Source organism: Chanodichthys erythropterus, chromosome 3 (genome assembly GCF_024489055.1).
Source record: "Chanodichthys erythropterus isolate Z2021 chromosome 3, ASM2448905v1, whole genome shotgun sequence".
Lineage (NCBI taxonomy): Eukaryota > Metazoa > Chordata > Actinopteri > Cypriniformes > Xenocyprididae > Chanodichthys > Chanodichthys erythropterus.
In genome coordinates this window covers 35,094,109-35,109,013 of record NC_090223.1, presented here as the reverse complement: position 1 = coordinate 35,109,013, position 14,905 = coordinate 35,094,109, and the positions used below count along the sequence as shown (strand labels likewise).

The 14,905-nt window shown below is 39.6% G+C and overlaps 1 protein-coding gene across 1 annotated transcript in view; it reads left to right on the top strand.

Moving 5' to 3' along the window:
- shank1 (SH3 and multiple ankyrin repeat domains 1) overlaps window positions 1-14,905 on the top strand; it is a 104,755-nt gene that overhangs the window by 81,392 nt on the left and 8,458 nt on the right. Inside the window, exons 17-25 of the mRNA XM_067381943.1 lie at window positions 8,087-8,169; window positions 8,799-8,923; window positions 9,068-9,203; window positions 9,297-9,377; window positions 12,127-12,135; window positions 12,368-12,394; window positions 12,495-12,551; window positions 13,822-13,934; window positions 14,167-14,287. Coding sequence (XP_067238044.1) covers window positions 8,087-8,169; window positions 8,799-8,923; window positions 9,068-9,203; window positions 9,297-9,377; window positions 12,127-12,135; window positions 12,368-12,394; window positions 12,495-12,551; window positions 13,822-13,934; window positions 14,167-14,287 — 752 coding nt within the window. The remainder of the gene's footprint in view (window positions 1-8,086; window positions 8,170-8,798; window positions 8,924-9,067; window positions 9,204-9,296; window positions 9,378-12,126; window positions 12,136-12,367; window positions 12,395-12,494; window positions 12,552-13,821; window positions 13,935-14,166; window positions 14,288-14,905) is intronic.

Below are 14,905 nucleotides of genomic sequence, written 5' to 3'. Positions count from 1 at the left end.
AGGTGTGACCACAGGCAACGGCTTTGAAAAATCCACCAGTGTGAGGAAACAAAAAACAAATGTTCATTCAGAAGCTTGTGATATTGATGATGTAATAAGCGGATGGTGGTTCAGAGCTGTAGTGCTCTACGGCTACCCGACAAGAGCACTAGAGAGTGCTCTATCTCTCTCTCGCTCGTTTCCTGTCTCCCTACCTCTCAAACGCTGCTGCCAGTTTTATGAATGGGAAAACAGTGACTAGTGGAGGCAGTGATAGAAACATCGCTCTGTTCAACTCACACGGGTGCTGAAGAAGAGAGGAAAAGCCAGATGTGTACATGAGAAGGACTAAAAGAGAGACAGATGTGTGTGTGTGTGACTGGTGAAACTGGTGCTTGGCATTTCAATTGCACCTTCTCAAAGGTTTGACCCTCCTATACTGCAGCAGGTGTGTGTATGCACGCATTAGGCATGTTCTGTTTTTCTACATCAGAAAGACTTCTGTGAGACTATCTTTTTTTCCATCATCTCATGCCCTGAATGTTGTTTCGTTTTTCAGGTGCAATGATGAGTTAATTTACTGTAAAAACGCATCTCGAGGCACCTGCGTTTGATTCCAAGCTTTATTAAAATGCAAAAACGTGTCTTGTGTGAACGGCCCCTTAGCATCCTTTACATTCAATGCATGCATTAGCTAATCAGCAAACAAACTCGGTCACCTCGAGCCCCGCTCTCTCTCTGTCCCTTCATCAAATTACATCATTTCTGTCCTCTTTCATGCTAAACCATGTCTTCCAAGCACACATTCTCTCTCTCTCTCTATCCCTCTATCTCGCCCTCCCTCCCTCTCTTTCTCCTTGCCTCGCTCACTCTCCCTCCTCCTCTGTCGCAGTCACAGTGAACCATCGCTCTCTCTCTCTCTCTCTCTCTCTCTCTCTCTCTTTCTCGCTCTCTCTCTCCGTCTTAAGTATGAAAGGGTTGGGAGAGCTAGGCCCTCGTTCTCACTCTCTCCGTCTCTCTCTCCTCCTCTCCTCCCCTCGCGCGGCTCTCGCTCGCTGTTCTCTGGCTGGAAGAGGAGCAGCAGTAGGAGGAGGAGGTGGAGGAGGAGGAGGAGGAGGGGGGGGAAATGGCGATGGGAGGATGCGGAGAGGAGGATCTCTCTCTCTCCCTCTCCCTCTCGTCGTCCTGGCCGTCTCTAGGCCCTATGAATCGCAGCGTCTGGTTCATTTACAGGTACTGGCTGTTTTCATGTTTTTCTCACGGCTGGGAGGGAGGGAGGTGGGCTAGAGAGAGCGCCGCATGTGTGCACGGAACGAGCCGGAGTGATGGAGTGGATCGACAGGCAGGGATGTGTTGCAATGCACGCGTGTGCGCACGTTCGGACGTGTGCGTGTGTCTATGTGCGGAAGAGCGAGCGCTCGCTCGCGCATTAGCCAGCGTAACGCGTCTCCACTGCTGCATGCATGCGTGTGTGTGAGTGTGTGAATCGCAGCTTCTGTCTCTCTGTTAACGGCCGCAGAATACAATGTCTGCCTCCAGCTAGATACACCGTTGCTCTGATGGACAGAATGCTAAACCGGTGTGTGTTTCTGTGCACGCGAGTGCGCGTGTGTGTGTGGGATGGAGAGCGAATGTGCTGGGCTCTATTAGCTGCTGATTTAGAGGAGCTCCAGCTTCACTGGAAGGGATTGATGCTGTTGGGTTTTCTATCATGTGTGTGATTTGCATGTGTACATTCGAGGAATTAAGAATGATTGTTCACGAGGGGGACGTTTGCGCTGGTTTCTCGTAACCCCTGCGGCGTTTCATTGTGGAGTGTGTTCAGTTTGATGTGGTGCTGATCTTGTACAGTGTCCGTTTGGCTTTTATTAGACCTGTCTTGGGTTAAAACTCTCAAAGTTCAACAAAGAGAACTGTTCTTCATCATGTGGATGCCTGCAATGTGGTGTTTTGTCACCATGAAGACGTCTTAATAGTTGTAAATTGAGATTGTGTAGGCTTCACCATATGTTCAGCGGTTACGGATGCCGCTACTGTATAAACTGTGTCTGTATCACTTCATAGGTCGAAACTTAATGCCTGAAGAGGAGAGAGAATTGCGAGATGTGTGTGGAAGAGAGGTTCAACGGGTTGTGAGATGTCTGTAACTTTAAAAAGGGTGTGCCAACTTGAAGCGAGACCATCACTTTCTGCACATCAATTCATTCCTGGCTTGTTTTCGATCTGGGCAGGGATGAGTGGGTGATATGGAGAATGGCCACCGTTGGCATCCCTCTGTGCAGGCGCGATGGAAGATATGTGAGGAGGAGTGCGGACGGACTGTTGGAGAGAAGAGAGGACTGAGATAGAAAGCAGGGTAGGAGGTGACACACAGAGGAGTTACTGAAAGAGTTCACAGGGAGATATGAGCGACCCCCCCGGCCCCGGGTTCGTGTTCTTTAAGAGGTTCACTGAAAGCTTTTACATTTGGCTTTTAGATGGAGACTGGAGTTCAGAAGCATTCAAGGAGAGAGAGAGGAGAAAGAGAGAAAGAGAGAGAGAAATGAACAGATGGAGTGGGTTGAGGGCTGAGCCTGTGTACAGTGTGACTATCAGCATGTGGGTACAGTATGGTACAGTTGAAACTATCTCAGCAGCACCTGACTTGCACTGGACACACAAGCATTCACACAGACTTGCATTGAAAACAAACATGCAACACAGATTATCAGGCTACAAAGTGACACTTTTACTTTTTACTACAGTAATTCTATAATAGTACAGTAATTTACAGTAATTAGTTTTTTTTTCTACATAGCCCCTACACTATATTTTACATTATGGTCTTTTACAAGACTAACAATTTACCACAAAAAGTATCATATTTATAATTTGTAATACACTTGTATTTTTGGTATACACCTATATAAACTCAGCAAAAAAAAGGAAACATCCCTTCAGGATAATGTATTTTAAAAGATAATTTTGTATATAAACTTTACAGATATTTATTAGAAAGGGTTTGTTTTTGTTCTATGAACCATAAACAATTATTGCACATGCACCTGTGGAACAGTCCTTAAAGCTGCAGTCCGTAACTTTTTTTGGTTAAAAATGATCCAAAATAAATTTTTGAGCAAGTACATAAGCAGCCAGTGTTCAAAACTATCTCATTATCTTGTCTCGATTCACACTGGTAAGCTTGTAATAATGTTTTATAATAAGAGCGACATGGTGGATTTCCGCAGGAAATTCGAGCATGCAGCAGTTCCTCTGTGCGTCATTACGTCACGTCCGTAAACAGAAAGAAGGAGTCCAGGCTAGTCGGTTTTATTACGTGAGGATGCAGCTGGTAGCGGCACATTTATAGCCTTTTCTCACAGCAGCTGAAATAATTAAACTTATCATTTTGATGGCGGATTGTAATCCAGAAAGGTCCAAATGACAATCATCAGTGACAACTGGAGATTCACCCGTAGTCAAAAAGCAAAAGACTTTGGACTGTTGAGTGGTTACAGAAATTGAAATCTACAGATACACACTAAATACACATAGTCATAATTATGCTGATGTTGTTAACATTAACGATTTGAGAACAAAGTATAACAGTAATAATAATTTGCATGGTTTAGCATGATCCAAGCTAAGCGATCGTTAGATTTAATCATCATTGGCAGTGTGATTTATTGTAGACCTGATACCTTTTTCCTCAGTTGGTCAGAACAAAAGTGGCAGACATGTTACTTACTTGTTCAGACGATATTTTCCAGTGAAAATTCTTATATTGGTCATACTTTCAAGACGTAGAGTCTGTGCTGTGACTGACAGCAAGCGTTAGATTCATCCACGCTGACGAGCTGTGCCGAGGAACAACGCACGTACAGATAACTGTTCCGCATATGGCTGCAATTGCAGGTTTCAAACAAGAGATGGCGACAAAGAGGAAAAATCACGGACTGCAGCTTTAAGACACTAACAGTTTACAGACAGGAGACAATTAAGGTTACTGTCTCTGAAAAACACCAGGAGAAAGGTCCCTATATTGCCATAGACCTGCTGCAGGATGCATGAGGACTGCAGATGTGGCCAGAGCAATAAACTGCAATGTCTGTAATGTAAGATGCCTAATTGCTACAGGGAGACAGGAAGGACAGCTGATCGTCCTTGCGGTGCCAAACCACGTGTAACAATGTGTTCAAGTTCAAGTGTCTTGGTGGAAGAGCGGAGTTATATCTCACAGCAAGAACTGGCAAATCTGCTGCAGTCTATGAAGATGAGATTCACTGAAGTACTTAATGAAGTTGCTGCTAGTTGTTCAGTTTGTCTCAGTTGTTGAATCTTTCTTTCTTTCTTTCTTTCTTTCTTTCTTTCTTTCTTTCTTTCTTTCTTTCTTTCTTTCTTTCTTTCTTTCTTTCTTTCTTTCTTTCTTTCTTTCTTTCTTATACACATAAAAATTGTTAAACATACACTATTACATTTTGCACTTTTAGCCCTGCCTTTATTCTAGAACAGTTTGTGGAAATTTTTCAGACCAGAAGATGAGTTTTCAGCCACCCGTTTAGGGAGTGTACAGGCTAGGGCCAGTGTCTTTTTTTTTATTTTTTATAAATCACCAGCCATATTGCAAACTGAGCAGTTTTAACAGAAGTTTGTGGGGGAAAAAACACATGAAAAGACACTTCCTTTACTGTGTAAATAAAACCAGTGTTTGTGGGCTCAATGTGTTACACCAAACTCATCATACTGTAATTTAACATAACATAATTTATTTGATTTGCTCATCTGTGTGGATTAATTTGCTAATTCTCTTTGCATGCAGGAATTTCTTGCACTGTAAATGTAGAACTTTAAATTAAAGAATTAAAGTATTAAGAAGTGCAATTCAGAAGCAGCATACCTAAAATCCCACACCACAATTCAGGCCTGAACTTCCATTATTTTCAATCCGGGGCAGCCAAGGGTGTTCTAGGAGAGTGCGTTAAATACGCTCACATGTTCAGTGCACTAATATATGTGCCTGTACGTGATGATAAACGTGATGCACACCTGCAGCGAGTTTGGAGCTGTATAGCATGAAGGCAGCATCTCTGATGCCATTTATCAGAGCTGCAGCACATGATTCATGAAATCACTGGCCATATGACTCATGGACTGGCAGAGACACTGTTGGACAAACAACCACACTGACTCACTAACACAGTAACTGACTCATATAAACTCACTGAAACCTATACCATCTTAGTATCAGCAGCATAACTGACTACTGACTTCACACATTCACAGATATATCAGACCAGTGACTGAATGACAGTGAGATATATAATGACTGAAGAAAATGTGAATAATTTCAACTGCTCGTGAATCATTCAGGAACACTCAGAATCTTAATTCACTCCTTAAGAAGCATTAACTCATTTTTTGTTTAGATTTTTAAATGCCCTGTCATAACTGTTCCCACTACCAAATACCATATATATACACAAAAATTTACCACAAAAATGAATATATAGTATGTATTTTATGATATAGATCTCACAATTCTGTGGATTCGGTCAAACATTTACTTCCTTTGCAAACCTTGAGCATTGAGTTGCATTGCTAAACCTATTACTATTCAGAGCAATCGGTCCTTTGCCTAAATATAGATGTGATCTCAGACAAAACAACCAGTGTTTTGCTGTGACCAGTTATGTACTTGGCCCAACATACTCTGGTTTGCTTTTGAAAACATTATGTTTGGGCGTGTTGCTGAGATCCCTTCGAGGTGAACATTGGCATGACTAATTCTGTTCAATATGGCTGCCAAGTGTGTGTACTGTATCACTCACTGTGCATGTCTACATATTAGTCTGGCTAGTTCCTATATCTAGTTCTGGCCGTTGCTTAGGCAACCGCCAACATCTCACTTACAGTGCCCATTGCACACACAAACATCACATAGAAGATCTGCAGTCTTTTTCCCATCTACACAACAGCAAGATTGTGTTATTGCGGTGGGTGGACTTCTGCCCCATCCACTGCTGTGTGACGTTTGAGCTACATTCAAGATTGGCACGATGTTGTGAAGGTTTGTGCAATGGATGAACTTCAGACAGCCTTCAAATCAAGCCTCGGTGACTGGTTTCCCGCCAAATTGTTCTTGTAATGCTGTTTAGAGAAGGAGAATCGCCATGTGCGGTCTGACCTGCTGTTGTGTTTTGCATCGACTTAGTCCCTCTCCTCTGGTCCTCGGGCAATGAGAGGATACTGTTTGTTAAGTCTCCTGAACACAGAGCTAAAAGATGGGGATATTGTGTTCTGAACTGCAATGCACTTGTTGACGCAAGAGCACGGATGCCAGAGTATTGTAAACAAAGCTGTGGAGTCAGTCAGTGGGGCTCTGCTGTGAATGGAAACCACTAGTGAGAGAACTATCTGTAGCACTATATTTTACAGTCCTGTTTCGCATGAACATACTATGTACTTATTGTAGTAATGACACTAACTAGGTACTAACCCTGAACCTACAGTTTCTAACTACAGTACAGTCCAAAAGTTTGGAACCACTAAGATTTTTAATGTTTTTAAAAGAAGTTTCATCTGCTCACCAAGGCTACATTTATTTAATTAAAAATACAGTAATATTGTGAAATATTAATACAATTTAAAATAACTGTGTACTTTTTAAATATATTTGACAAAGTAATTTATTCCTGTGATGCAAAGCTGAATTTTCAGCATCATTACTCCAGTCTTCAGTGTCACATGATCCTTCAGAAATCATTCTAATATGCTGATCTGCTGCTCAAGAAACATTTCTGATTATTTTCATTGTTGAAAACAGTTGTGTATTTTTTTTTTCAGGATTCCTTGATGAATAGAAAGTTCAAAAGAACAGCATTTATCTGAAATACAAAGCTTCTGTAGCATTATACACTACCGTTCAAAAGTTTGGGGTCAGTAAGAATTTTTATTTTTTATTTTTTTGAAAAGAAATGAAAGAAATGAATACTTTTATTCAGCAAGGATGCATTAAATCAATCAAAAGTGGCAGTAAAGACATATATAATGTTACAAAAGATTAGATTTCAGATAAACACTGTTCTTTTGAACTTTCTATTCATCAAATAATCCCGAAAAAAAATATTGTACACAAATATTTTGTACAATTGTACACATTAAATGTTTCTTGAGCAGCAGATCAGCATATTAGAATGATTTCTGAAGGATCATGTGACACTGAAGACTGGAGTAATGATGCTGAAAATTCAGCTTTGCATCACAGGAATAAATTACTTTGTCAAATATATTCAAATAGAAAACAGTTATTTTAAATTGTAATAATATTTCACAATATTACTGTTTTTACTGTATTTTTAATTAAATAAATGTAGCCTTGGTGAGCAGACGAAACTTCTTTAAAAAACATTAAAAATCTTAGTGGTTCCAAACTTTTGGACTGTACTGTGTATATATTTTAAAATATAATTTATTCCTGTGATGGTAAAGCTGAATTTTCAGCATCATTACTCCAGTCTTCAGTGTCACATGATCCTTCTGATATCATTATAATATGCTAATTTAATGTCCAAGAATAATTTCTTAGTGTGTTCAATGTTGAAGACAGTTGCGGCTCAATATTTTTATGGAAACTGTGATACAATTTTTTTTTCAGGATTCTTTGAGGAATAGGAAGTTTGAAAGAACAATCTTTTGTAACACTGCAAACATAAATGCAACTTTGTCAAAATTAAATGCATCCTCTCTGAATACAAAAATCTTACTAAACTTTTGTATAGTAGTGTATATTATATTATATGCCTATATAGATATATTTCTATTTTTCCACTATGTGACATCTGTGTCCCCACTGTTGAAAAGCACATTAGCATTGAAAAAAAGTGGCACTTCTCCTTTAAAGAGTCAGTACAGGCTGTCCTGTAATGTATGCGTTCATACACTGTACTCCGCTTTTCTCTGGCCTCTGACCCTCCCCCCGCCACCTCCTTCATGGCTTGTTCAGGAATTAAGTGTTTTCCTGACGCAGTGGAGATATTTACCATCTCTTCTCTTTTATCTGCCTCTTCTGCCGCAATCTCTCTATCCTTTCTTTCTTTCTGTCTTTCTTTCTTTTCTTGCTTTCTTTTAGTGACTACATAATCAAGGAGAAGACAGTCCTCCTGCAGAAAAAAGACAATGAGGGTTTTGGCTTTGTCCTGAGAGGAGCCAAGGGTAAGAGTGTGGTGCCAATTTAATTGGGGTTTTGTGGGGTTGAACCCTCCAGAGAAAGTCAAAATCAGGTTGGGGGATTTAAAAATATACAAATTATTCTTGCAAATAAATATGTTTAAGCATTTTATTAGCAACAAAATTAGATCACAGTTTTGTCATTGTGCCCTAAATATTCTCTCATTAACAGGGTCATCACAATTTATCACTAAAAAAAAAAACATTTGTTTTTATTTAAACCATCTTTAATATTATTAAAGTTTGGGGTGGCAAAACACAGTTAGGTTGCGTGACATTAACCACAACTGACTGTGCCCCAAAAATTACTGAAAAAAAATATTTTAATAAGTTGACCTCCTGAAAATCATTGAATAATTCACATACTGCATAGGAGGGCACATGTACTCTTGTTCTTTCTCTTTCTCGCTTACACACACACAGAGAGAGAGAGAGAGAGAGAGAGACAGTTATACTGTTCGATTCCAAAACTGGTGTTAGAAAATTTGACACAAATCATATTTCATCATTGTTTATCGTTTTCCTTTCTCATAATGATCCATGTATTGTAAACCTAAATGAAACATTCTGGATATGCACGCTAGACTGATTATATAAATGTTCTCTCTTTGTAGCTCAGACCCCTATAGAAGAGTTTACTCCCACCCCAGCCTTTCCAGCACTGCAGTACCTTGAGTCTGTCGACGAGGGAGGCGTGGCTTGGAGAGCTGGTCTGCGAATGGGAGACTTCCTTATCGAGGTGTCCGCAGAACTGCATCATGGAACTTGTATTCTGTTCCTCCCTCTGTTTCATTACTTGAAGTCTCTCTAGAATTGTCCTCATTACTCATGCTCTCTTTCTCTTTCTGTATCTCTCTGTATATTGTTTCTTTCTCTTCTCTAGGTGAATGGTCAGAATGTGGTTAAGGTGGGACACAGGCAGGTGGTCAATATGATCAGGCAAGGTGGCAACAGTCTCATGGTCAAGGTTGTCATGGTTACCCGGAATCCTGATATGGAGGAAGGGGTCAGAAAGAAAAGTAAGAGATACAGATTCACACAGCAAAGACAACAGTGAAGCATTATAATGGTAATGATGATCTTGACACCGGTGACTCTCTCTTTCCACACAGTCCCACAGCAGAGTAAAAGACTGAGCACACCGGCTATCGCTCTACGCTCCAAATCCATGACATCAGAATTGGAAGAGATGGGTAAGGCGTGTGAAATGCAAGGATAGAAAAATGAAGGGATTAAAAAAAGCTAGAGCCCAACCTTTCCCAACCTTTTTTTGACCCCTAGAGCCAAACCACTAGTAGTTTAATTTCAACTCATATTATACTGGATATCATTTAACATTATCAGTCAATCAAGTGACACAGTAGTCTAAATGCACATATACTACTGTTTAAAGGTTTGGGGTCATTAAGATTCTTTCTATTAAAAAAAATTGTCTTATGATCACCAAGGCTCCATTAATTTGATCACAATACAATAAACACAGTAATATTGTGAAATATTATTACTTTTTTTTTTTTTTTTTTAATTTTTACAATATTTTTAAAATGTAATGTATTCCTGTGATGTCAAAGCTGAATTTTTGGCATCATTACTCCAGTCTTCAGTGTCACATGATCCTTCAGAAATCATTCTAATATGATGATTTGATGATCAAGAAACATTTATTATTATTATCAATGTTGAAAACGGTTGTGCTGATTAGTAATGTTGTAGAAACCATGATACAGCAAAATCTTTTTAAGCACTCCCTGCTTATGTAACCCCTGGGGTTTGCATACTCTCGGTTGGGAATCACTGCACTAGAGGACAGAACCAGAGGGCTTAGAGAGAGATAGGACAGTGAAGAGAGAAATTCAAGAGAGGATGAAAGAGCCAAATGGAATAGTTTGAATGGTCAGAAGGAGCAGGGTTGGAAGAGGAGAGAGTGAATCGAAAAGTAAACTATCACAGTGATGCACTTAAAGGATGATGGAGGGAAGTGTATGAACAGGATGGCATAGAGATAGAGAGGAAAAGAAAGCGAGAGACAGCATTAAGAATGTTCTTTCACTGTTCTTTCAGAAGTTCCACACTGTCACTACCAGCACCCCCACTACAGGTAACCCCCCAAAAACTGTCCCCTCCCAACCTTTATATCCCCCTGCCTTCCACCTTGTCCCTTAATCCTCCACCTGCAACCCCTGTTAGCTTTAACCCCAAACCTAAAACACCTCCTTTGAGGTCATACACCTCTGGCTGTCAGAGAAAAACGTTCCTGAGCACTGCTCGTGTTGCTGTAGTAACGCAGCGGGCGATGGGCATTGCTAGAGAGGTGCGGTGTGTGCTGGCCCAAAGTGTCACCATCACTTACAGTCATTTAGTTTACCAATAGGGCTTCTATAACATCAGTGGAATCAGACTAATCATTTCAACGGTCCACCTTTAAATCGATGTATTATATACACCTTCCCCTATCAACTTTCAAAGCCTAAATCACCCTACCTTACCTTTGTAGTCCATTGAGGCATGTTTTACCCTTCTCCTTTCTCTTCAGCCCCAGCAATATTCTCAGAGCTCACAGCCCGCTTGTGGCACTGTGTCTACTGTAAGGTCCTCAACTCTTTCCTCAGTCCAGTTTTCATAATTCAGTAGTCAGGGTTAGTGTGAGGGTAATGCAATTCTGTAATAGTGAGTACTGATTAAAGTGCTCAATCAGAATGGCTGGCTTCAAAGCAGTTTCTGGAAATCTGGATGTACAGGTTTTAATCAGTCCGTCAGGAAACATAGTAGTGTTTACAACAAACACTTCTAATCAAGAACTGATGTTGCCTAGTTGGTGGTACTGAATCTTTACAAGATATTCAATGTTTTGTTCTAGGCACTTAGTAGCATGTAAATGAGAAATTATTGTGCACAACTATATATTTAGTAGAGATGGACAATATATCGGCTGTCATCAATATCGGTCCCATGTTTATGAAAGTTACATTTTCCCATTTAGCTTATATTAAAGAAATGGCCATGGGTGTATATAATTTCTTTATTTCCAGTGGTTAAAAGCTCTACATTTCTATACCTTATATTGGCCAAAAATAAATGTAATTATCAGTAATTGTTATCTACCCAAATTTCCACATCTGTGCATCTCTAATATTCAGCTTATGTTTTCAGACAATGTTTTCCACAGTTACATTTACTTGGACTGCTGTGCCAATATTTGAACGAATTACCACTTTGTTGCATACTAGTTTATTATTGTGGTGTCACATGAAAATCAAAGTGTGGTTGGTGTGCTATGTAGATCCAGACGTTAATGTCAGAAGTCTGAAGTCTGATGTAGGTCATATAATAGTAATGCATGTCTGCTGTTACATTTTTCACTGTTCAAGTTAATACCCATGAAGATAACTTGATCAGAGTGGTTTTGATGTGTTACTGATGTATCTTCTCAGTGTACTGAGGTGTCTCAGGTGTTTGTACAGGAATAATGTTACCTCGTACCATGTGCCTAATCAGATGCAGCAATTTAATGTGAGTGAAGAGCCCTTACCTTTTTAGACGCACTCACCTCTCCACCTGGTGCAGTGTGCCACCTCACTGGCTGCCATGCTCTAAAGATAACCGAGATTGAGCTGGCATTAATGTCTCACTGCACAGGTACCTTATAAAAAAGGCAGTTAAATGAAAAAGATAGAAACATCTCTATGAAGACAAAAGGGCAGATGATTAGTCTTTATAGGCAAGCAGATCGACCCCTCCTCTAATTTCCCTGGAATCCCTCAGCTTTCTATGCACACAGAAACACTTAGACACACACATACACTCCCTACAAACTCACTTGTGGCTTTTTGAACCTTTCCTTCACACTTTTGTCGCACAGGTTGTTTTTAATGATTAAAGCCCTAACTAATCTGTCTTATAACCTCCCTGATCTTTTTTTCTGTCCTGGCATTCCATACACAGTGGACAGAGGTAAGAGGCACTTCAATTTCTCTTATTTTGCTAAGGTTGCATGTGTACAGGATTGGGAGTGCATTTTATGTGTATCCTGGGAAGGAGCTTAAATAAAATTGTAAAAAAGTGTTTAACCTCTTGTTACTTGTTAGTTGAAGGGAATATGATTGCAGCATTAACAGCTCATAGAGTATTCCTACAGGCTGATAGTTTTCCACCTTACATTGACTCTCTGTTTGCTTGATCACAGCCTCTGCCCCATGGAAAAAAAAATCAGGTAAAGCTCTTTGTTCCACTCTCTGTGTCTTGTATGAGACACTTGACCTAATGGGTCTGCAAATATTTCTTATGGGATAAAACCTGTCCCTCTGTTACAGAGTTCGAGTCTTCACAAGCTACAGAGAAGAAGAGGACAGTTTATCAGATGGCCTTGAGTAAGAGGATCAATAGTTTTATACATTATGTCATATGTCTAGTCATACATAAAGTTAAGAAATAAAGGGATATTTCACTAAAAAAATGAATATTCAGTTATCATTTATTCACCCAAAACTGTATGACCGAGCACCAAAGGAAAGTTTAGCAGAATGTCTGAGCTGCTGTCTTACAATGAAAGTGGATAGAGTCCAGGGCAAAAAAGCACCGTGAAGCATCATAACAATAGTCCAAGTCTTGTGAACTATATTCAACTCTTCTGAAGCCATATGATCTGCAGGATTTTATTTAAGGGTATGCACAGAAAGTGGGAGGTGGGGTTCACTTCAACTTTCTAAGGAGCATTTTTAATTTTCTTGAGAATATGAATTCCAGTACATTCATTCATGTAACTACTGGCTAACACACATCTAGAGACCCTTCAGACAAAACAATCAATGAACACAACACCTGAGCAGAACGAAAATGTGTTTTTGACAGCACACATTTTAAATGTTTTAAAACACAAAAACAACAAAACGTGACACAGTGGTCAAAAAATATACATCTAGTGTATGTTTACATAGCAAAACAATTTAAAACAACACAGGCGTACACCTTTTCCTTGTGAACGACCGCTTATTAACCTGACTTAGCACTAGTTGAAGTTTCTCAGTTACCTCAGCCTTTTATTTCAATTGATTGTAGGTATGAACATCCACTTCCTCCATCGTTCTGTTTGTTCTCTGTGTTATTGCATATGCTGACTGAGAAACTGCTCCAAATGATTCAGTGAAGTGATACGAATGAATCTAACTGAATTGCAAATTGATTCAGACTGTTCAGCAAACCTGTTTGGCCATCTAGTACTGACACAAAAGAATGATTCATTGGCATTGCTGGTTCAGCCGACATAAATATGAGAAACATATTATGCACATGGTATGCACAGAGTGTACAGTCGCAGGCACCACTGCGGTATAGTATAGGCTGAAATTTAGTTTATAATTCATTGACAAACTTGCTTGACAGCCGTGAAAAAAGTTTACTTTTGCTGTATGGAAAAGAGCAGCTTGGGTATTCTGCTACAAATAACTCCTTTTTTGTTCCATGGAAGGAAAAAAAAGGATTTCAAAAGAAATGTGGCTAATAAAGTAATTATTATTTATTTATTTATTTTTCATTTTTTGAGTGAATAATTCCTTTAATTCAAACTAATTGAAGCTAAGAATAAATTGTTTCTAAATTAATTAATTCTTTCTTTTTTTTCTCTGTATTATTCTATGTCAGATAAACTGGATGAGATTTTAGCCGCAGCACAGCAGACCATCAGTACTAATGAAGCCCCAGGACCCCGGGTTCAGGGGGTTAAAAGAGAACGGGGCAGAGGCTTTTATAATGAGGTGTGTGTGTGTGTGTGAGAGAGAGAGAGAGAGAGAGAGAGAGAGAGGCCATTGTAGTAGTTACTCATGAGTACTATCACAAAGACCTTGATTATGAATGAGGTATATATGATGGTCAGAATATACTGAGCTATGTTTTTGTAAAATTCCATTAGCAAATTTGCAGACTTTTAAAAATTGGTCCATAAGGTTCAATGAAAATCATCTACTTTCTCCCCATGTCTTCTGGCAGCCAAATTTCGACCAAACAGGAATGGGGATGACATCATCTGGGGCAGGGCTAGGCTACGATCGTGGTCAATTTGTGTCTGGCCATGGCCCCCCGCACGGTATGCTGCGACAGAAGTCCATCGGTGAGGCTGTCTGTTAGTCCATCTGTCTGTCTGCACACCTGTCTGTCTGTTTAACCATACTGCTATACGTCTATGGTATGTGCATTTAGAGCACTCAAAAGAGTGCAACTGTGGGTTTGCCTTAATGCTTATCATCTGTAATGCTGTATTGCTCTAGAGTAATGACTGTACATTTCAGTTTGTTGAAACAGTGTGTCATTTCTTGTGTCATCAGGTAGTCATTGTGTGTGTGTGTAGCATTTATCCTTTTATAACATACTGTAACTAATACTGTATCTAAAGTCTGCACTGCCACAAAACAGCATTGCAAAAAAAATTTGAGCGGTGAATGGCTTGTATATGTTCATGCTGGGAGATCAGTTATGGTAATAAGCAGACAAGCTGACAGACAGACAGACATACTACAAGATGGTCTCATTTTTGTATCCCGTTTTGTTTGCCCTCTGCTCATTTTTAGGAAATGAAGCTATCTTTTCTTTTCCTTCTCTTATTCTTTCTGACTTCCAGCTGTCATATATTCTCATTCTCTCTCAAGCATATTTTTCTCTTTTTCTCTTTTTTGTTTTGGAACACATTATCATTTCTATTCATTCTACCTTCATTACTTTCCTTGAAAAT